This window comes from Portunus trituberculatus, chromosome 22 (assembly GCF_017591435.1).
Source record: "Portunus trituberculatus isolate SZX2019 chromosome 22, ASM1759143v1, whole genome shotgun sequence".
Classification (NCBI taxonomy): Eukaryota; Metazoa; Arthropoda; class Malacostraca; order Decapoda; family Portunidae; genus Portunus; species Portunus trituberculatus.
In genome coordinates this window covers 8,325,951-8,349,434 of record NC_059276.1, presented here as the reverse complement: position 1 = coordinate 8,349,434, position 23,484 = coordinate 8,325,951, and the positions used below count along the sequence as shown (strand labels likewise).

The 23,484-nt window shown below is 38.7% G+C and overlaps 1 protein-coding gene across 1 annotated transcript in view; it reads right to left on the bottom strand.

The window, feature by feature from the left end:
- The window catches only part of LOC123507401, a gene marked incomplete at its 3' end in the record, with an annotated part of 165,351 nt that overhangs the window by 37,426 nt on the left and 104,441 nt on the right, over window positions 1-23,484 (bottom strand). The window contains exons 3-4 of the mRNA XM_045260211.1: window positions 22,292-22,818; window positions 6,076-6,152 (exon numbers count right to left, since the gene is read on the bottom strand). Of these exons, the coding sequence (XP_045116146.1) occupies window positions 6,076-6,152; window positions 22,292-22,818 (604 nt within the window). The remainder of the gene's footprint in view (window positions 1-6,075; window positions 6,153-22,291; window positions 22,819-23,484) is intronic.

Genomic DNA, 23,484 nt, shown 5'->3' with positions numbered 1-23,484 from the left:
ACACACACACACACACACACACACACACACACACACACACACACACACACACACACACACAAATTGAAGTGTTGCTCGTTATTCACTTGCTTTTGGACCGAATTAAATAGGAGTTTTATCGATCGATCTGCGCGTCCTTGGTCATTGCGCAGGAAAATAATTTAGCTTTATGGGGTTACGTGTGTGAATCTAAATGCTGTGTTATTCTGTCTGTGTGTCTGTGTGTCTGTCTGGGCTGGTGCGTGGGTTCGTGTGTCTGTTTGTCTTGCAGAATCACGTGTCAAAGTTTGCAGCTGGTATGTGTTTGTTTGTTACCTGTTTGTTGTGTGTTACCGGAAGCTGTTTGTGTTGATTTTTGTTTATTTTTTTTGTTTGGTATGTGTTTGTTGGGTATTTTATGTTTTATATTGATGTTTCATGTAATTTTCTTTCTTAATTTGTGTTATTTTATTTGCATCTGTCATTTAATTTCTCTTAACCCTTTCAGTACCATGACGCGTTTTCATATTCATTCTGGTTACTATTTGGGGATTTTATACAGCTTCAGAAACTTATATGGGGATTAAAATAGTGAAGACTCCAGGCGTTAATCTCCCGATCTCCATAGACCCTCCCTAATGTCAATAAAATCGTCTTATCATACACAAAAACTCATGGTAAAAATGCGTCCCAGTATTTAAGGAGCTATAACCACAGAGCCACAGTATAAATTTTCCACAACGCTTCATACTTCCCATTAACAACAAAGGTTTCTCATTAAACTTTGCTGTAAAGAAGGAAGAAGCGTAAAGAAAGCGACCATTATTCTTTTTTATTGTTAGGGAACTTTGAGATAAATAGAACGATCGAAGAAAAGACAGAGTTAAGTTAACCTAACCGTGTCTGAGAGAACCAGGAACCTGTTGCTGTGGATGCTGAGAAGGCTGAGGCAATATTAGACCTGTTCAGTATATTGCTGTACGTGAGAAGTGCTCGAAACTTATTGAAGGGAGGAGAGACACAGAGAGAGTTAAGAGAGGAGGAGGAGGAGGAGGAGGAGGAGGACAAGAAATAGAACAAGAAGAAGAAGCAGAATACATGGAGCAGAATAGTGGATTAAGAGAAAGAGGAGGAGAAGTAGAAGAAAAGTTAAGAGAGGAAGAGAGGAGGAGATGGAAGAAGAGAAGGAAGAGAAGAACTAGAACAAGAACGAGAAACAGAATACATGGAGCTAGAGTATGATAATGGATGAGGAGAAAGAAGAGAAGGAGTAGAAGAAAAAGAACAAGACTAGGACTTGTGCTTGTGGAGGAGGAAGAGGAGGAAGAGAAAAGAGAAGAACTAGAACAGGATCGAGAAACAGAATACATGGAGCGAGAATATGATAGTGGATTAGGAGAAATAAGAGGAAGGAATAGAAGAAAAAGAACAAAACTAGGGCTTGGAGGTGGTGGTGCTTGTGGAGGAGGAAGAGGAGGAAGAGGAGGAAGAGAAGAACTAGAACAAGAACGAGAAACAGAATACATGGAGCAAGAATATGATAGTGGATGGAGAGAAAGAAGAGGAGTAGAAGAAAAATAACAAGACTAGGACTTAAATGTGGTATTGGTGCTTGTGGAAGAGGAGGAGGAGGAGGAGGAGGAGGAGGAGGAGGAATACGATGAAGTGAGTAATAATAACACACACTTCACATAAAATTCCACCAACTTCTTCAGATCAGATTAATTTAGCGAGGCGTGATGGAAGAGGTGGCGTTTGTAACCGTAAATTTACTGGGGCTGAACGAACGAAGCGGAAATAATGTTTATCTGGCAAAGGAAATACAGAAAAATGTCACGCATCGTTTCGCAATAAAAGCTTTTATTCACGACTGACTGATACGTTTGCCGTTAAGAAATTTCCTGCGAGTGAAAAGTGGCTTAACATATTTCTCCCAGTCATGTCGTAAGTGGCTTCACAATCTATATTACTTAGAATTCACTGACATCAAGTGTTGCCTTATTTCATTACTTCGTTCATGTCAGAGAAAAGATCTTGTGGAATTGATGTGCAAAATTGAGATGCCAGACTTCATTGGTTGATTCTTAAAGTCAATGTCTAACCATTTCAGTACCAGAACGCGTTTTCATATTAATTCTGCTAACTATATGTTGATTTTATATAGCTTCAGAAACTTATGTGGGGATTAGAATAGTGAAGACCCTGGTCATTAATCTTCTGACCTCCATGGACCCTTCCTAATGGATATAAAATCGTTTAATCATGCACAAAAATCAAGGTAAAAATGTCAGAAACGGCATCTCGTGGTACTGAAATCAAAACCAGCACGTGTTGCGCTTGTCTGGAGCACACATGGGAGGAAGGGGCTGGGCGAGCAGGGACGGGGCGGGACAGGACAGGGTAGCTCCTTCTGAGGCGGGGCAGCTGTGCCAACAAGACGATAAAACACGAGGAAGAGAACTGTTCCACGAATCATAAAAACTCTCTCACTGAGGAATTTATTACCACCGCGAGAAATAACGACGCAGTTTATACAAGAATTGAAATAACTTGCGAAGAACTCATGGCAGAAGAAGGACGAAATAAATTAGCAATGTTGTAAAGTGAATTAAAACGAGGAAACTTTCAGGAACAAAGTATCGAACGCACTGAATGAAAACAAGGCTGTATGTATACTCGTGTTGTGCAAACCATTTGAATACGCATCATTATTTTACTCAAACAGCGACAGTTTGCGAGGCTGAAACAAACCAAGTGCCAATTACACTAACTAATACCCTGACGCTGCAAAGTTTTACCTGATTACTTGTTAGGAATGGTAAATCTCTCTGCATTACGCGGACATAGAAATTACAATACATTAATTACAGAATATCTTTATTGTTTTTACTTTTATTTATTTACTTTATTTACTGGAAATATAAATCTAACCTAAAGAATATTTATAAAAACGACAATAAATTCCTTAAATTCCTCGTATTTTAGAAACTAGTAAAAAATACACAAAACTACATTATTTCATTTACTTGTTCAGAGACTAGCCAAAGAACCAACAAGTACTTCAAGAACCTTATCAAAAGCTACAAAGGGCCGCCGTGGTGCAGTGAAACCATGCGTGCTTTGGGGTCCGAAGGGTCTCCAAGCGCACGGGTTCGAATCCTGTCCACGGTCCGGGTGTAGGTTGGGCTTCCTCACTCGGGGCAACAGTTTCCTAGCGGGTGGGCTTTTAGTAGGAGGTACCCCAAAAAAGTATCCAATTTAGCCCATAAATTCCCAAGAAAAGCCCAAGATGTAAATAAAAAACAAAAATGTATCTATGAGTCACGCAGGAAGCTGGCCAAGGGTACCAAAAATCGAGAAAAGCCTTCTTAATTATTACTCGCAGAAAAGTAAGTTGGTGAAGGTCTTTGGGGAATCTACTTAAGTATTCTTTCTATCAGTGTGGCATAGTGGTTGCTACAATGCAGGGATATACTTCCATTGGCATTATCTATGTTGTTTTGATTTTGCTTTCTTGCTGATGCACTAGACATAGACAGATAAGCAAACGGACACACAGACAGATAGACAGAAGACGGGGGCATGTCATTAATCAGATTTTGTGGTTGTAGGTTATTCATTTCTATCTCGCCATGATAAGTGCATAAGAGACTAAGGGAAGCTGCAAGTGATAAGAGAATAGTAAATGATAAGAGTTGATAAGGGAAGGTAAGTCTACACCTCCTTGTTACTATAGAAACTGTCAGCCTTGTCTACTTCTCTCTCTCTCTCTCTCTCTCTCTCTCTCTCTCTCTCTCTCTCTCTCTCTCTCTCTCTCTCTCTCTCTCTCTCTCTCTCTCTCTCTCTCTCTCTCTCTCTCTCCTTAGTGTATTTTCCGCTTACTCTTTTTTCACGCTTATCAATTTTTTTTCTTTTCTTTTCATCTTTCTTCATTATCCTTTCATTCCTTTGTTTTATCTGCCCTTCCCTTTCCTCTTGGCTTCACTCGCATCGTTATCTCAGCGCTGCATTCCTCTCTCTCTCTCTCTCTCTCTCTCTCTCTCTCTCTCTCTCTCTCTCTCTCTCTCTCTCTCTCTCGCTCTCGCTCTCCCTCTCCCTCTCTTCCTTGCATTGTATTATACTGACCTCCCTCTTCCTCATCGCATATCGGTTCATACCACACCCTCCTCCTTCTTCTCCTCCTCCTCCTCCTCCTCCTCCTCCTCCTCCTCCTCCTTCTCCATAAGGCGGCCATCTTGCATTGCCCATGACGCCATTAATCATCCATTGAACTTCACCCACAGAATTTCGGGGTGAGGTGGAGGCCAATAGACGAGAAGGAGGAGGAAGAGGAGGAGGAGAAAGAGAAGGAGGAAGAGGAGGAGGAGGAGGGTGTAGTATATGTATATTAATTCAAGCAATACATGAATTTATACAGTAACTTTGAATATATACGTAAACAAAGCAGCACTAAGAAGCTCGTGGTGCTTCCCTCGTGGTGCTTCCCTGGTGGTGCTTCCCTCGGTGCTCAGTGCTGCGTCTCACCTGTGCTGGGAATCAGGGCTTAAAATTTAGCTCACCTGAGACACTAAAATATAAAGTCTAGAGAATTCTGGAGTATATTGTGTGTGTTGTTCATTTCTTGATGCCCTCTCTCTCTCTCTCTCTCTCTCTCTCTCTCTCTCTCTCTCTCTCTCTCTCTCTCTCTCTCTCTCTCTCTCTCTCTCTCTCTCTCTCTCTCTCTCTCTCTCTCTCTCTCTCTCTCTCTCTCTCTCTCTCTCTCTCCCACCCACACACACACACCCACACACACACACACACACACACACACACACACACCTACACCCAAACCCACACACACACACACATACTCACTCAATCCTTTTCCTACACGCATAACAAAGCATCTGTACATTTTGATATATTTGAAAGCACGGCACAAAGGATTTCATATAGTTTAATTTCTTTTTTACGTAACCTCAGCTCACAGCCATTGTTGCATTCACGCCTGCCTCGCAAAGCTGGTTGACATGACATTGAAAAATTAAATATATATCAAGTATAATAACTGCACGTGTGTTCTAATTCCTCTGAGGCAACGAATGTATATAATCATGTTCTCGAGGCAATTTTTTCATTATTTTTGTCAGGGAAATGTAATATGTAATGAATTAAGATCTGTGAGTCATGTGTCTTTCCGGATTTATTTGTACGTATATTATTTTAGGGACAGGTATGCCATGTCTAATTAACAAAGACAGGTAAAAACATTCTCTCCTAGGTGTATTTGTTCATTTTATAACTTGGATTTTAGTGACAAACGCACTTATCTCACATATAAAATAAGTATCACTCTTGATTACTAATATAAAACTTACTTTACCAGGGAAATTTGCCATATATACTAAAAAAAAATCACCCTTCTGTTCTATATAAACAAGAGTCAATATTGATTATTCCCATGCTCACTTTGCTTGAGACATCAAAGTAGAATATTCCCATAGATAAACACCTTTGTCTCTTAAGTAAATAAGTGTCACTATCGTTTACTTACACAAATTTTAACTAACCCCTTCAGTACCATGACACTTGTTTTATGCAACTTCAGAAACTTGTGTGGGGGATTGAATTAGTGAAGACGCTGGCCATTAACCTTCTGACCTCCATGAAATATAATCATCTAATCACACCTAAAACTCATGATAAAAATGAGTTCCAGTACTAAATATTTATTCTGCTTACTATATGGTGATTTTATACAACTTCAGAAACTTATGTAGGGGATTAAAATAGTGGAGACTCTATATATTAAACTTCTGAGCCTTCCTAATGTAAATAAAATCATCTAATCACACCTAAAACTCATGGTAAAAATGCATCCCAGCACTGAAGAAGTTAACTTACCTAAGAATTCAATGCAGAATATTAAACACAACCACCTTTATGCAACACTCACATGAACCTCACCTTGACTCAGATAATCAAACCACACTCACCTGCCAATCCACTTCACAACTTGCCTTCCTACATTACATTACACCTGAGATTATCAACTTACCTGTATGCGTGTGTCTGTGCGAGGGCTTTAATTAGAGAGAAGGCACACCTGAAGCTCACCTGTCATCCTTAGCGTATGTATTGCTGTCCCAGGTAATAAGTTCCAGCATATCATCTCTGCTGCGCATCCACGACACCTGTGAGGGAGACGAAGGGGGGATGAGAGAAGGAGATGAGACAAGAGATGAGGGAGATTAATTAGAATAAGGAGGCTGTGAGTGAGGTAAAATGAAGATGAAGACGCTGTGAGCAAGAGAGATTTGACTGTGAAGGAGATAAGGTTATGAGTGAAGAAGATAAAAACAAAAGAGATGAAGGAAATTGATAAAGATAAAAAAAAGGATAGAAAGGAAGTAAAATAGAGATAAAGACACTGTGAAGATAGAGATGAGCTGTAGGAGATAAGAGAGATATAAGCTGGAGATACGATAGGAGATAAATGTGATGTGAGAACGATAAGGAGATAAGATGCTGTGATAGAAATGAGATGGAGATGAGGAAAGAGATAGAGATAACGATGCTGTGAGGAAGAGAAGATGAAGGAATAGGTTTTGTTAAGTAAGAAGTTATGAAAATAGGACGTGAAGCAGAAAAGATTGTAGAAGACGATGATGATGAAACAGCAAAAAAGATAGGAAGGAAAGATAATTGAAAAAGTTGAGAGAGAGAGAGAGAGAGAGAGAGAGAGAGAGAGAGAGAGAGAGAGAGAGAGAGAGAGAGAGAGAGAGAGAGAGAGAGAGAGAGAGAGAGAGAGAGAAGCTATACCATGAAAACACGTGCATGGTGTCAAGGGACAAATTGGAGAGAAGGAAACTTGGACAAACGTTTCCAAATGTCAACACAGAGGACGTTTGGTGGTGAAGGCAAAGGAGAGAAACGTTTGGAAGGAAAACAGGAGAGAGTGGCTCGACGCTCACCACGTTTCTTGGAGAATAAAAAAGCAGGAAAAAAACATAAGAGGTTAGCTTCATAGAGAATAAGCAAAAAAAAAAATGGCTTTAGAATAGTTGATATAAAATTCTTCTTTAATCAGAAAACAAAGGAGATCATTCTTAACTATGAGAACTGAATAAATATACCTTCCCTTAATTTCACTTTGAGCAGAGAGAGAGAGAGAGAGAGAGAGAGAGAGAGAGAGAGAGAGAGAGGGACAGAGCCAGTCGTCACATCCTCTCTTTAAAATAGTACCACTAAACAATTTTCAGTTCTAGCATTTCCATCGCTGAAAGAGGAGGAGAGAGGAGAGGGTAGGTGAGATTAGGTCATCCACAAAGGGGGGAACTTTACACCTGAGCTCCGAGCCACGAAATCCAATTAAGGTAAGAAAAAGACAGGTAGATATATAGCAAGTGGTATTTTTTCCAGCCTTTCAAATGTCGCAGGTAGCAGAGCGAGGTGTAAGGTTGATGGAGGGGGCTATATTTCAAGGTCCAGGCAGGTGTGTTGAGCCAGGTGTGTGTGTGTGTGTGTGTGTGTGTATTGAGGAAATTTGCTTGTTGGTGCAGGTGTGTGAAGTATTTTTTTTTTTAAACAGGTGAGTCATGTCTTATTAATTCTCACCTAATATTATCACCACCGTCACTACTGTCACCATATTGTCACCACTACCATCACTATCACCGCCACCATCACCACTACCACCCCATCCATCACCTTCACTGTATCTTATAGGGAGTGATCACTTTCGTTCCTTCATCACTTTCAACCTTTTCTTCCTTCATGAAAGACGTAATTCATCGAAAAGTCCTAATGAACTCTCTCTCTCTCTCTCTCTCTCTCTCTCTCTCTCTCTCTCTCTCTGGCTATCGTAATGAGGATGGAATGTCATTAAATCCTCTGATATATTTTTTTTTTCATTTAACTGAACACCATTATTCTGTGTCCTATTTTTTTAAAGTTAGTAATGTGATCTCTCTCTCTCTCTCTCTCTCTCTCTCTCTCTCTCTCTCTCTCTCTCTCTCTCTCTCTCTCTCTCTCTCTCTCTCTCTCTTCTCATTCAATAGGAAGCTTATAAACTTCAGGCGAAACATATTGAATTACCAGGAATAGTTAAAAAAAGGATGTTATGTTTTAGGAGGAGGAGGAGGAGGAGGAGGAGGAGGAGGGAGGAGGAGGAGGAGGAGGAGGAGGAGAGTATCATGATTCTCTGTTTCTGATTCGTCATGAATGATAATTATTTTTTCGTTCTATGGATGGAAATATTCTTTTATCATTTCATTATTAAAGGAATTGTATTTACCGATGGAATTTTGTTCTTTGTGTCTATCTATCTGTCTGTCTGTCTGTCTGTCTGTCTGTCTGTCTGTCTGTCTAGATTGTCAAGGTAACTGAATATATGCAATGTAAAGAAATGCATCTCTTTCTTTTCATTTCTACTCTCTCTCTCTCTCTCTCTCTCTCTCTCTCTCTCTCTCTCTCTCTCTCTCTCTCTCTCTCTCTCTCTCTCTCTCTCTCTCTCTCTCTCTCTCTCACACACACACACACACACACACACACACACACACGTCACCCCATTAGTCACTCAGCATTGTTTTAACACAGCTGGCCGCCACGCCCCTCATTGCCCAAACATCAGCTGTGGTTGCCTCGCTCTGTGGTTGATGATAATTGCCATTGAAATACATTGGTAACCTTATTAATGCTCCCTTTTTCATAGCTCACTATTTTTTATCATGATTTTACTGTTAGTGAGGTGGAACTAGGCGCAAAGCAATTATTTTCGTATTTTCTTTATATTTTCTTTATGTTGTTTATGTTTTGTGTTGTTTTTATGAGTAATTGGTAGACATAAGGGCGAAAATGTTATACTCGTATGTCTACCTATTGCTTTTGTCTGTTTGTTATTTTATTGCTATTTTCTTTCTCTTTTCTTGGTGTTTTTATGAGTAACTGGTACACTGAAGGACGTAAATGCTATCTTTCTACCTTTCATTTTGTCTTTTATTCATATTTCATCTCGATTTATTTTTTATTATATCTAGTGTTGTTTTTTTTCCAGTAATTGGTAATCTTAGGAATAAAAGTGATATTTTTCTACTTATATTTTTCTTATCATATATCATCTCGATTTCTTAGGTGTAGTATAGGAAGGTTAATTAATCTCTTCAATACTGGGACACATTTTTACCTTGAGATTTGTGTACGATTAGACCATTTCCTAACAGTTGGAAGGGTCTATGGAGGTCAGAAGATTAATGGCCACAGTCTTCACTATTTTAATCCCCCACATGAGTTTCTGAAGCTGTATAAAATGACCAGATAGTAAGCAGAATGAATATGGAAACGCGTCATGGTACGGAAGGGGCTAAAGTAATCATAAAGTATTGACTTATTAAATGACCCACTGATAAAAAGCATTGGCAGTTTTAAATACTACATAAAGTGTCTACGCATTGCTGGAAAAAAAAAGTGATATTATATAGTTCGCTGACATCACAATTAAAAAGTAAAAATTAATGCTCCCTATGACTCGTGAAAAGTGAATTAATGACGCTGGCAAGTGGGAAGGCAAAATGAATTAGTTCTAAAATAATAAAAAAAAACTAAACTAAAGCAAACAAAGCTACGCAGGTGAAAATATAATAGATACGTTAGGTTGGGTTAGGTTAGGTTAGGTTAGATTAGGTTGGGTTAGGTTATGTTAGGTTAGATTAGGTTGGGTTAGGTTGGAGTTGGTTGGGTTGTGTTAGGTTAGGTTAGGTTGTGTTCTGTGAGGTTGGATTGTGTTGGGTTTGGTTGGGTTAAGATAGGTTAGGATAGGTTATAGTTGTGATTATGGTTATGGTTAGGTTGGCTGAGCTTAGGTTAGGTTAGGTTGGGTGAGGTTGGATTGTGTTGGGTTTGGTTGGGTTAAGATAGCTTATTTTACAGTTATGCTTATGGTTATCGTGAGCTTAGATTAGGTTAGGTTCATTTGGGTTGGTTTGGGTTAAGTTATATTAGGTTAGGTAAGGTTAGGATGAGTTGGGTTAGGTTAGGTTAGGTTAGGTTAAAGTTAGATTAAGTTAAGGTTAAGGTTAAGTTAGGTTATGTAAAATAAAAGATGGTAAAATAGAATAATGAAAACATTGCAAGTAGAATTTATGAAAAGGAAATGAAACAATGAGGGAAACGTAAGAGAAGAGATTAAAGAAGATGATAAAAGAACACAGAGGCAAACATTACAAATAGAATCTATGTAAAAGAAATGAAAATTAGAAGAAAACGTATTAGGAGAAGAGATTAGCAAAGAAAATAACTGAAAGAAACAAATAAATACAAAAAAATTCGACTGAAGACAAGAAAATAGAAAAGGATAAAGAAAAACAAAATAGAAACAAATAAGAAATAGAAACAGAGAAAACCACAAAGAAATATTAAAATAGAACATTATAAAAAAAAAAAGAATACTAGAAACAAGAAAACATCAGTAAATCAAGTATAGAAATCAACAAATTAAATAAAACGAGAGTCAAACAAAGGCATAAACACACACACGCAAAGCAAAAAACATGGACTTAAGACACGAGGAGAAAATGACAAAGAAAAAAAAAAAAAGAAAACCAAATAAGAAAAACACATAGAAAACCCTCAACGAAACATTAAACTAGGATAAAATGATAAAAACCAACAAAAATGAGAAAAAAACCACAAGAAACAAGAAAACACATCATAAAATCACGTATAGAAATAAAGAAAATAAATGAAACGAAAGCAAAACAGACGCATATCACTCACACATTAACACACACACACACACACACACACACACACACACACACAGGTGGACGGGAAACGAACAGGTAACGGCTGAAGTCAAACGAAGTCAGTCAAAACTACCGTGAATTTGCTGCTCCCGTCACGTTTGTTCCGCCCAGGTGAGAGGTGAAGGGCAGGTGTGTGATTTTAATTAAGACTGGCAGGTTCCGTAACAGCCAGAGAGAGAGAGAGAGAGAGAGAGGAGAGGAGGCTGGATGTGAGGTAGGGGAATGACCGGTAATCTGTGAGACAGAGAGAGAGAGAGAGAGAGAGAGAGAGAGAGAGAGAGAAATATGTTTTTTACACTTGCTTGCTTGATCATTTATCTTGCTCTTCTAGAATTGTTTTTCTGCATTCTCTCTCTCTCTCTCTCTCTCTCTCTCTCTCTCTCTCTCTCTCTCTCTCTCTCATGACCTCGTTCTATAACAGGGGATACATTTTCTGTGAAATAACCCTTTTTTTTCATCCACATGTATTCTAACACTGATTAATTAAAGAAGAAGGCTCAGAACTTGCTGGTGTGTTGTGCAAAGTAAGGAAGATTATGTGGAGGCATGAAGCAGGTTACCACAACTTTTAATTAATGCCGTGAGATGAATTAATAAATTTTTTCCATTCCTTCTACCGATACAATAAGAAAAACAGGTGCGGTTGTTAAAAAGACGAGGAATGATAACAGTAAATGCCTCTACGACTAATATTTCTTTCTTCCTCTGTTATCACTCACTTTGATAAGACAGACGAGGTGTGTAAACTGTCGCTTTATTAGAGAGAAGCTTTTGTTTTACTATCACGCTTCTAAGTTTAAATTACCACAGTTTATCAGAATCTTGTATGCAGGAGCTGTTTTTCCCCCTCTGATTTGTCGTTCTAGATAATATTATGTCGCTGATAGAACAAGCATTGGAGCTCAATACTCTTAATATCTTTTCTCTCCTTTACTGTCACTCCTCGGTGGATATAATATGTTAAAACCAGCGATTCACTCAGGAAACGAAGCAGCAGGTTTGATATACAGTTATGTTGCCGCTGGATAAAACATGGATTGTAATGCACACACACACACACACACACACACACACACACACATACACAGCCGGACATTTCTCTTTACCGCTGCTGTGAGGTGTTAAAGTGATCGCTTCGGGAAAGATTCTAGGTGCAGTGTTTGTGTTTATGTGATCTTAGTACAGTAAAGTAACACGCACGTATGTATCATTTCTCTTTGTCTTAGTCGCCACTTGAATAATAAAAGGGGATATTCGGTACTGAAATGACTCGATGCTGAGGATTTGAATTACTTACATCGCTACGGGAAATATAGTAACAATCATATAATTTAACTTTACTTGATTTGTTACTTGTAAAAGATAGATACACACGTACAAAATGCTGGTAAATTGTTTTATAGATGTGATTAACTTTATGTCACTAATGGAAAGAAGAGAAAGCGTTGTATCACACTCCTATGAACGTAACATTTTCTCACCTCACTCATCCCACGCAGCGTTAAGTATTTCAACAGGAACTCATTGTAACAGGATTCCATATTAACGATGAAAACAAAACCACTCATAAAATTGCTCTTCTTTTAAACGATGAAAAAGGAAACACTCTCATAAGATTTCTCTCCGTTTTGTCAATCAAGCGGAAACAATACATCGGTTCATAAGAGACTCATTGTAGAAGACTTGATGTTAATGAAGAGTTGGTGGGCTTTGAGATAGGAGATACCCAAAAGACCTCCTTTAGCCCGTTAAAACCCAATGTAAAAGTATTATATAAAGGCTCAGTATTAATAGAAAAAAAGTCAAATTTATCTTCTCAGTTGTCAATTTCGGCGCAAAATGGATCAGGTCATGAAAATTTGATGCAGTTTTGTATTTACCATAAACAAGTAGGAAAAACACAGCACACACGAAACATAACATTTCTCATCACCTCAGCTGCTGCTTGACTCATCACATTACCATCGTATATAAAAAAAAAAAAAGAGAAAGAAAAAATAACACGGCTATAACATTTTTCTCCACACTCCCAACTCACCTCGAAAAACAAAAACCTCACGCAGTTATCAGTTATATGACCACCGTGAACAAGAAAATCGTGACACAAACACAACATTTCACCCACAAGAAGGATCGGCCCATTAATACGCCAGGAAAGGCTCGAGGAAATGTCACGTCACCACTAGACAAAGTACGCTTCATCACTGTTCCGTCCCTCGTCAAGGTTTTCATTTCTGCTGTACATTAGTGAGTCTCAGCCTGTTGCTTCTCGTTACTCCCCGAGGTTCAGACCACTGCTGCACTTCATATCGCATTGTCTTCATAATTTCACAGGCTGTATTTGGTCAGTGGGTGTATTCTCGTTTTTTCAGTGACTTAATATAGAAGGCAAGTTTTTTTTATCACTCTCCCTCGCTAATCCTGCGAATAATACCACATAATTTCTACATTTTATACGGTGTAATCTTTTTTCCTGTGGTCATTATACTAGAATCAGGTTAATTATTCAAAGTGGTAATAAAAATCTTAATTAATAAAGAGACAAATACAATTACATGTAAATCCTATACAGTTTTATGTGCCATTAGCTTAATTTATATTTCAGATCTAAAGCAGAAATAGAACAAACCAACTTAATTAGGGAGTAACACTATCGCACATTACTGAAATATTCTCTACCCAAACACTTGAGCTAAGAGCGGGAAGCAGATGGCCAGGAAGTCTTCTCTCTGTCTTATCTTGAGCTTTCCTATTTAAATACACGAGTTTATGAGTACACTCCAGCAAGAAGCGAGTATCAGGCAACAGACAGCCTCATCTATTCCGGCGTTCATACACAGCTACTCCTTCCTCCTCCTCCTCCTCCTCCTCCTCCTCCTCCTCCTCTCTCTTCTTCCTCTTCCTCCTCCTCCTACCACTACTTCTCTTCCTCTTCATTCTCTTCGTTCTCCCTTTCCTTCTCTTCTTCGTGCTCTATCTTGTTTTCCTTCTCTTCCTCCTTCTATTCCTCCTCCTCCTCCTCCTCTTTCTCCTCCTCCTCCTCCTCTTTCTCCTCCTTTTCCTCCTCCTCCTCCTCCTCCTCCTCCTCCTCCTCCTCCTCCTCCTCCTCCTCCTCCTCCTCTTTTCCTTCACCTCCTCCTTCAACAAACTTCCTCTTCCATTCTATTCGTACTTTCCTGCGTAGGCTCCTCCTCCTCCTCCTCCTCCTCCTCCTCCTCCTCCTCCTCCTCCTCCTCCTCTTACTATCGTATCTCTCTTACTCTGGATTAGACAATGCAGTTTATCAGAATCAGCCTCGTAAGGACCAAAAGATCTGTTGCTACACCATCACCACCACCATCACCACCACCACTACCTACTTCACCTCTCTCTCTCTCTCTCTCGCCACAAACAAGCCCGTGACAACCAGGTGGAATTTCTAAGCCTGGCAATTTACCTGGGGTTAATGACTCCCTGAATAATTAGCCAGACTGTATCAGGTAGCAAAGGTGTAATTAATCTTGCTAATTGGATCACGCTGCCCTTTTTTTCATTAGTTTTGTAAATAATTTTGGTAGGAAGTGTTTTTTCTCTCTCTCTCTCTCTCTCTCTCTCTCTCTCTCTCTCTCTCTCGCTCTCGTTCTCGTTCTCGTTCTCGTATTCATGATTTTTTTGTATGATTTATTTGTGTTGGTTCTATTTTTTTTCTTCTTTTTCTTCATTTTTTGTCGTTTTTTTTTTTTTGGTGTCTGAAAAAGTGTGAGTGTTTATAAATCTTTTCTATCAGCATCCATCATTCACACTCTCTCTCTCTCTCTCTCTCTCTCTCTCTCTCTCTCTCTCTCTCTCTCTCTCTCTCTCTCTCTCTCTCTCTCTCTCTCTCTCTCTCTCTCTCTCTCTCTCTCTCTCTCTCTCTCTCTCTCTCTCTCTCTCTCTCTTAGCAAATCTCTAAATTAAGTGATATTTTGCTGTCGAGTTTGACCTTGAAAGTTTCTTAACATTCCGCCAAGTTGCAGCAAACGTACGAGTATTTTATAGTCGAGAGAGACAGAGAGAGAGAGAGAGAGAACTCATTCTTTTAATTTTTTTTCACTTTTTTTTATTCCCTCTAATTGGTGTATATTGAATTTATAACGTGGAAAAATATTATATGTATATTTAAGTCTTGTGAGAATATACTGCTGAGAGAGAGAGAGAGAGAGAGAGAGAGATTATATTCCTTCCTTTCTTAAGTTTTCTGTGTATCGGTTTTAAGGAAATGAAATATGTATCCTCTCTCTCTCTCTCTCTCTCTCTCTCTCTCTCTCTCTCTCTCTCTCTCTCTCTCTCTCTCTCTCTCTCTCTCTCTCTCTGTGTGTGTGTGTGTGTGTGTGTGTGTGTGTGTGTGTGTGTGTGTGTCAGTCAGTCAATCAGTCAGTTGGTCACTCAGTCTTCTCGTCTGTTTGGTGATGTCTTTTCTATATGTCTGTCTGTCTGAATGTCTATTTAATCCTTTCCTATCCCAACCATTCCTCTGTCTCTTTCTCTTTGTCTCTCTCTCGCTCTCTGTCTCTCGCTTTCGCTGTAGGCAATCACTTCTCCTCGAGTCTGACGCAATAAGTGAAAATTTCAAGGATAAAAAGAACAAGAAGACATTTAACTTAAGTAACTGCAGAATATTCCATGGCCTGAGGCGGGGTGGCTTACGAGGACACAGGTAAAGAATGTAAATATCCCGGTTTTTTTTGTACTGTCAGGAAAGAATTGTATATATTTGTGGCAACGTTTCAACATTTGCTGAAACGTTTGCTGTGACGCTGTTGGCCTTCATGAAACGTTTATCTAACATGTGAGGGCTGTGTATGTAGAGAGAGAGAGAGAGAGAGAGAGAGAGAGAGAGAGAGAGAGAGAGAGAGAGAGAGAGAGAGAGAGAGAGAGAGAGAGAGAGAGAGAGAGAGAGTGAAAAAAAGGTGAGATGCAAATGTAAAAAATAAAAAAGATGAAATGATGAAAGTGTAGATTGTGAATGTGATGAAATACAAGAAATGTGAATAAGTGAAGGGAAACTATCTTTGTCTTACGTATAGAAAAAAAATTGTGTTGCAAAATGTTTAGGAATTGCACACACACACACACACACACACACACACACACACACACACACACACACATCACTATTGAATCGTGAACTTATACTATCACCTTTAGCTGTAAGGTTACACACACACACACACACACACACACACACACACACACACACACACACACACACACACACACACACACACACAAGTCTTGGCCATTATTAAAACGCTGCTCTTTAATACCTGCTCCTCCTCTACGTTTCCTCCTCCTCCTCCTCCTTCTCCTCTTCCTCTTCCTTCTTCTCCTCCTCTTCGTGCAGTTCTCATACTTTCCACGTTACTTTTCTTTATTCCTCTATTTTTTTCCACATTCTTGACATATTTGCCCCATCTGGTGTCGCGATTCATGCATTATTCTTGTCATGTATCCGCCGATGCGACCAATAACAAAAAGTAGAAGAAAAACATGACGTAAGAATCTTAGAAGCTGGACAGCGTCGGAAACTTCTAGATATTACTTTATAACAGATTACAGGAGGAGGAGGAGGAGGAGGAGGAAGAGGAGGAGAGGAGAGGAATAGATGAATAAAAACAAGTGAGAAGGGAAATCAGGAAGGACAAGGAGAAGAGAAGAGAGACGGAAACTTGGAGAGGGATAAGAAATAGAGTGATTGGGTTGGAAGGAGGGAACGAAGGAAAGATTGAGTGTGAGAGGAAGGAAGAAGGTGGTTGAGTGGGGAAAAACGAAGGAGGAGGACGAGGAGGAGGAGGAGGAGGAGGAGGACTGTTAAATCTGAAGGAGGACAGAGACGAGAAAATGCAGGGAAATCTCAGTTCGGAAGGAAGGAAGAAAGAAAGGAAGGAAGGAAGGAAGGAAGGAAGGAAGGAAGGAAGGAAGGAAGGATTGATAAAAAGAAGGGAAAGGGGAAGCAAGAAACTGCAAAAGGAATGGAAAGAGAATGAAATAAATCAGAGAGAGAGAGAGAGAGAGAGAGAGAGAGAGAGAGCTATGAAATGAGTAAAAATAATAAAACAGAGGGCAGTAAAGTAGGTAAGAGAATTTATTGATATTGTTAGGAGAGAGTTAAACGGATGAAATAATGTAGGAAAATTATGACTTTCACATCTCTATTGAATTTTTATCTCTATTTATCTTTGGCATTCTTTCTCTCTTACCAATCCACATATACTTTTATTTTTCTTGTATTTATTTTACTCTACTTACAATATTTATCCACTACTATTTACCTTTCTACTTTTTTTTCCCACGTGTTTTCGTTCATTATTTATTATTTTATTCAGTGTTTCTTCTTTGTTGACTAAATATTCCACATCTTACCAATCCACATATACTTTTATTTTTCTTGTATTTACTTTTCTCTACGTACAATATTTATTCTCTACTATATATCTTTCTACTTTTTCTCACGTGTTCTCTGACCTGATATATTCTTTCATTCATTGTTTCTTCTTTACTGACTAAAACATACACTCCGTTCTTCTATTCCTCCCAAATTCCATTTTCTACGACTTCTTTTCATATCCAGCTATGTTCTTTGTTTACCTTCGATTTCACACACCAGGGAGGAAGTCTTCTTTTTTTTCCCTTCTCTCTCTCTCTCTCTTTCTTTTTTTCCACTATGTCCAGTTCGGGTTATATTCCTGCTTTGTTTTTTGTTCCTGTCTTTTTTCCTCCCCACTGTGTGTTTACATTGGCCTTTGGACGTAGATCCTTTTCATATATGAGGTTTGTAGCCCCGTGACCCTTCCCTCTCGTTCCGTGTTGCCTTTTTTCGCTCCTTTTTCACTGTCCCTTTTCCTCCCCTTCCCCCTCCCTTCCCCTCTGTTCCAGCGGGTACACATACACTCGCCCTATTCCTCTCTCTCTCTCTCTCTCTCTCTCTCTCTCTCTCTCTCTCTCTCTCTCTCTCTCTCTCTCTCTCTCTCTCTCTCTCTAGAAGGTGAATATGTGTCTCATTTCCTATGATATCTTATTTTCCGGACGTAAAGTTTTAATGCCTTCCCAAGAGAGAGAGGGAGAGAGAGAGAGAGAGAGGGAGAGGGAGAGGGAGAAAGGATTGCATTAAGTTTATATCGGAGTATCTCAGTATATGTCTAAAGTTCGATGATTACTGTGAAAATACACCTTGATGTGCTAACTTATAATGCATGTGTTAATATTGTGAAGATAAGGAGGAGGAGGAGGAGGAGGAGGAGGAGGAGGAGGAGGAGGAGGAGGAGGAGGTAGGTGAAAAACAATATAAAGAATAAATATGTAAAAAAAATAAAGAATAGATATGTAAAGAAATGTAAGCACCAGAGAAGACCATACAGCAGCAGACATTTTGGCCCTCATAAGAGTGTCTAATAAGATAGTCTGTATGATGAAAACAGGAGGAGGAGGAGGGAGGAGGAGGAGGAGTGAGTGGAGAAAGAAGAAGGATTAGTAATTCATCTCATTCACCACTATCACCTCCATTGTCTCCACCACCACCACCACCACCACCACCACCACCACTACATAAACCAAATACAAGGACTAAAACAGCATTCAACTCTTCCTTCCCTTCTTTATTTACCCTAAACTCGCCGCTAGCCTCCACAAATGACCACCTGACGAGGTTTTAGTAGATGCTTCGAGTTCCTGGTGCGTGACAGACACCCATCTACCATTTCGCGCCACTTTATCGTGACCTTTCTTGGTCGTAGCTTCAAGGACGTATTCTGACCTTTAGGAGACAGGCGGCGTTCTTGCTGATGCCGAGAAAAAGGTTTTTGATGCGGTGGATGCGGTGGATGCGGATGTGAGGGCAAGAATAGCATGATGTGAGTATATACTGAAAGGGAGATTGGATTGAGAAATGTCTGAAGATTGGTCTTTTCCCATGGAGAAGATGGAAGGAAGGGTGGAAAGGTTTAGAAGCTTAAAATAGAAATGAAAATGAATTTGAGGAAGAGATGAATCGCTCTGAAAGGGATACGAATACATACAAAAAGCGTACAAGGGAACTGTAAGGATCCCAAAATCATGAAAATATCTATCAAAGACCTAGAAAGCGCTAAAAAAATAGAGTCTATCACCCAAAAAAGCTGGAAAAGAGTATAGAAAAACCTAAACGATATGGAATTATCTATTAAAAGGATAAAAAAAACAATTGGCAATATGTAAAAGGAAAACTAAGATTATCTGCAGAACCTACAACAAAATAGAAATGAAAATGAACTTGAAGAGATGAATAGCTCTGAAAGAGATACGAATACATACAAAAGGCGTAGAGGGGAACTATAAAAATCCCTAAAAGATGGAAATATCTAACAAAGAGCTAGAAAGAGCTAAAAGAAAGAGCCTCATCACCATAACAGCTGGAAAATAACAGAAAAACCTAAACAAGATAAAGTCATGTATTAAAATGACAGAAAAACACAGAAATATACAAAAGAAAAACTAAGATTACTTACAGAACCTAAAACAAAAGTAAGAGAAGTTGCAACAAGCTATCAGGAGTACACGTGGCACTCTGTATATAAAAAGTGAGGAAGCACAAGAAAAATGTCTGAGATCATACATAATCTACACTTTCACTTAAAAGCCTGAAAATATCTATGAAAGAAGCTGGGAAGAGGCTTAGTAATGTGTGAGAGCGTCTAAATATCATATAAAAAATCTTGTAGAGAATTAAGGAAGGTGAGAAAAAGAATTTGAGTGACATTTCTAAGAACCAGATGTCTGAGCTTGACGGGAAGGTGGTTCAGTGATCTGAGAGGGATGGGAGATGAGGAAAAGCTTCGCAGGGTTGGTAAAAGCTGGTATAGAAAGAAATAATGTTAGGAAGAAAGCGAAGAAAGGAGGAAAGAAGCTGCAGAAAATGGAAGAGAGTGGGCTGGTGGAAAACACAAGTTACGTGGAATGCATTGATAAAAGCCAGAGAGAGAGAGAGAGAGAGAGAGAGAGAGAGAGAGAGAAAAAAATTAGAAGGACGTGTAGTGATTTGGCAGGAAGTGAGTGAGTGAGAGAATGAGAGTGCTTTGAGAGAGAGAGAGAGAGAGAGAGAGAGAGAGAGAGAGAGAGAGAGAGAGAGAGAGAGAGAGAGAGAGAGGGAGATTAGAGTGAGTGGGACCAAGAATGAATGAGTGGAAGTGAACAAAGGATACAAGCAGAGAGAGAGAGAGAGAGAGAGAGAGAGAGAGAGAGAGAGAGAGAGGGAGAGGAAGCAGGATAACAAAGAATGGATGTGATTCTCGCAGGAAAACTTTTTGGTCCACCTTCTTGTGCTTTTCATTTCAATTCCTGGAGCGAAAAGTTTTGAAAGTTTTCGATATAAGTTCACGGGAAGGACTACACTTATTTTATCCTGCAATTATTATAAATTTTAAGGTGAGAATTATATCACCTTTTTCTTGTTTCTATTTTTCGATCAAGTGTAAGAAATTATCGTACGTTTATGCTATATTTTTCTCTTTATTTCGTTTTTTTTTCTTTTTCATACTTTTTTTTTTATTATTACGTGCATTTGTGGCCATCTTTTGTTATTGTTTTTATATTTTATTTTTCTATTTTTTATTATTGATTTATTATTCATGCATTCATTTTCTTTGTGTTTCGTTTTTTTTTTTCATCTTCACTTGATTTTTATTTTCCATTATTATTTCTTACATTTTTATTTATCATTTCTCGTGTTATTGTGTTTATATTTTACTCCATTATTCTTCTATTTTCTTTCATTTATTTAGTCATGTATTCATTTTTCTTTGCTTTTCATTATTTTTCATTATAATTTTCATCATTTCTCTTGTTATTGGCTCTATATTTTACACCATTATTTTTTTATTTTTCTCTATTCATTTAGTCATTTATTTATTTTCTTTGTTTCGTTTCTTATCAGCTCCTCTCTTGATTCTCATTTTTCATTATTATTTTTTTACATTTTTTTTTCTCTTGTTATTGGCTCTGTATTTTACTCCATTATTCTTCTATACGTCATTTATTTATTAAGTCATGTATTTATTTTCATTGTTTCGTTTCATTTTCATCTTTGCTCTTGATTCTTATTTTTTTCTATTATTCCCTTGCATTCGTGATCCTCTTATTATTGCTTTTATATTTCAATCCATTATTTTTTTCATACCTCATTTATTTAGTCATTCTATTATACATTTATTTATATATTCACTCTTTTTTTCACTCTTTTTTCCTGCGATACTTAATCCAGGTCACTTTCAATTTTTTTTTTTCAGTAATCTTTATCCTTCGTCATTATTTATTCATTTAGTCATCCATTCATATATTCCTTCATTTTTTCACTAATCTTTATTCTTTCCCCTCCGCGTCACTGACCTCCTCTGTGTCATCCCGTAAATTTTATCATGTCTCTCCTTTTTCCTTGTTTATTCTTTCCAGCCAGTCCTAACTTGATTTTCTGGCGACCTCCGCTTCCATATCGCATTTTAGCGTGTCATGCAGACCAGACTGCTTTCACTTGACACTTCCTGCTCACAACTTTGCCTGCATGTCACGCACTCTACATATCACCAATCTACATAGCCAAACATACACTGAATTATAACCATACATACTACTATTTATTTTCTTATCTTAATGTCTTTATCTTGTTTTATCATTTTCCTATCCCTAATTTTATCATGTACACTATACATAACCATACATACGATATACCCAACACATGCATACAAATATACATACATTTCATACATTAGAACCAACTTTTTCATAATTTTTGCTTCCTTAGTTATCGTGAAACTCCATAAAGTCTATAAAAGTTGTTATTTGTATGTATACTGTGAGAAATCCATGTGTCTCCTTATACATATGCATGAAACCTTGTATTCTGTATTTTTATTGATGTAAGTGACTAGCATGTATGTATGTATGTATGTATGTATTCACGTCATCATACACCTTTCCTTCTCTCCGTTCCTCTCTCGCCTTTCCCAATCCAGAATAACCCCATTAGATAACAAATCAGTGCATAATTATAAGTAACATTAACTGAACTAACCTTTTCCATATACCTTCGTTCATTTGACCAGTCTCCTGCACTGAAAAAAAAAAGGGAGGAACTTCTCTCGGTTCTCGCTCACGGGTTTACGATTTATTTCATATTTATTCGTCCTAATCCGATTCCTTTTGCCTGGAAATCGACACCCAAAGCTTTGATGTGTTAAGTTTGCATCAAGAGTGAATGGAAAAGTGACATGGCTAATCGTATTATCTCCCTGGCTAAGCCCTGACTTCGCTGGCCATTAGCAGAGAGAGAGAGAGAGAGAGAGAGAGAGAGAGAGAGAGAGAGAGAGAGAGAGAGAGAGAGAGAGAGAGAGAGAGAGAGAGACACTGACAAAGACAAGTAAAAACAAGAGACAGACACACAAAACACACAAAACAAGGGACCAGAAACACACACACACACACACACACACACACACACACACACACACACACACACACACACACACACACACACACACACTTACCGACTCATTGGTTAGGTCGTGCACAGTGCAATCCAGAGTGACAGTGTTGCCAAGAAAGACACGTGTTGAGGTAGTGTTTCCACCAGCGAAATGAGGCCCTAGCACCACCTCCTTCTCCTCTTTCATCTTCTCGTGGGCGTGGACGTGGTGGTCATGGTCGTACATCCCCTCAGAGACGACCACGAACCTCGCAGTCTTCACCATCATCGGGAGAGGCTGCGGCGTGAGGTGGGACGATGAGGGAGCCAATTGGTTGTTAGATGCTTCATAAGTGTTCGAAGGCAGAGATTTAGAGGGGGAATAGGAGCCAGGATAGGAAGGGTACGTTTTGGCGGCGGTGGATTGGTAATATTTGGAATGCTGATAGTAAGCATAACTATTGAACGGTGAGGAATGACGGTACTTATTGAAATGGCTACGATGATGGGATCTGTGGGAGCGCCGCAAGGAAGAGGAGGAGGCAGAGGAAGGAATGAAGGACACGGTTGAAGGGAAGAGGCGAGGCAGGGTGTCTGAAGCCGCCAACCCTGAAAAAGAAGATAAAATTGTTGTGAATATTCTGTGTTTTAAAAATATTGAGTCAAGTTCGCTTTTCATATAATTTGTGGAGTTTTAATAAATTTACGCTGCGAATATAACCGAAACGCGACTCGCATGAAGATAAACTAGAAAAGGAAGGAAATAATAGAAAGAAAACATGGACACTGAGACTGAAATGTGTTTATTTTGGAATTTTTACTGACTAAGGACTATACGTAAAACTAATTACTTATTTTTTAGATATTTATGATGGAGGTGAAGTGTGTGTAGGAAAAGATGTTCATAAGAGAGATAGATATCCTCTTAGGTAGTCAAACAAGGTAAATGAAAGCGTTGAAAACATTACTTAAAAGGATTAGATGTAAGAAAATAATACGAACATATACAAGAGCATAAAAATGGATAAAACAGGTGAAAAGTGCAGAGGAAAACACGTAAAGAGTGAGAAGAACACTAATGTCTATGTTTATTTTCTTTTTCCTCTTTACATGAGACGCCAACGCAATACATCCACTCCTTTTTATTGCACCAAGTATTTCATCAAATTGCACACACGGACATGGCAATAAACGAGGACGGTGGGCGAAGAAGTGGAAGGGGAAGTAATTGCCCCACACACACACACACACACACACATACACACACACACATAC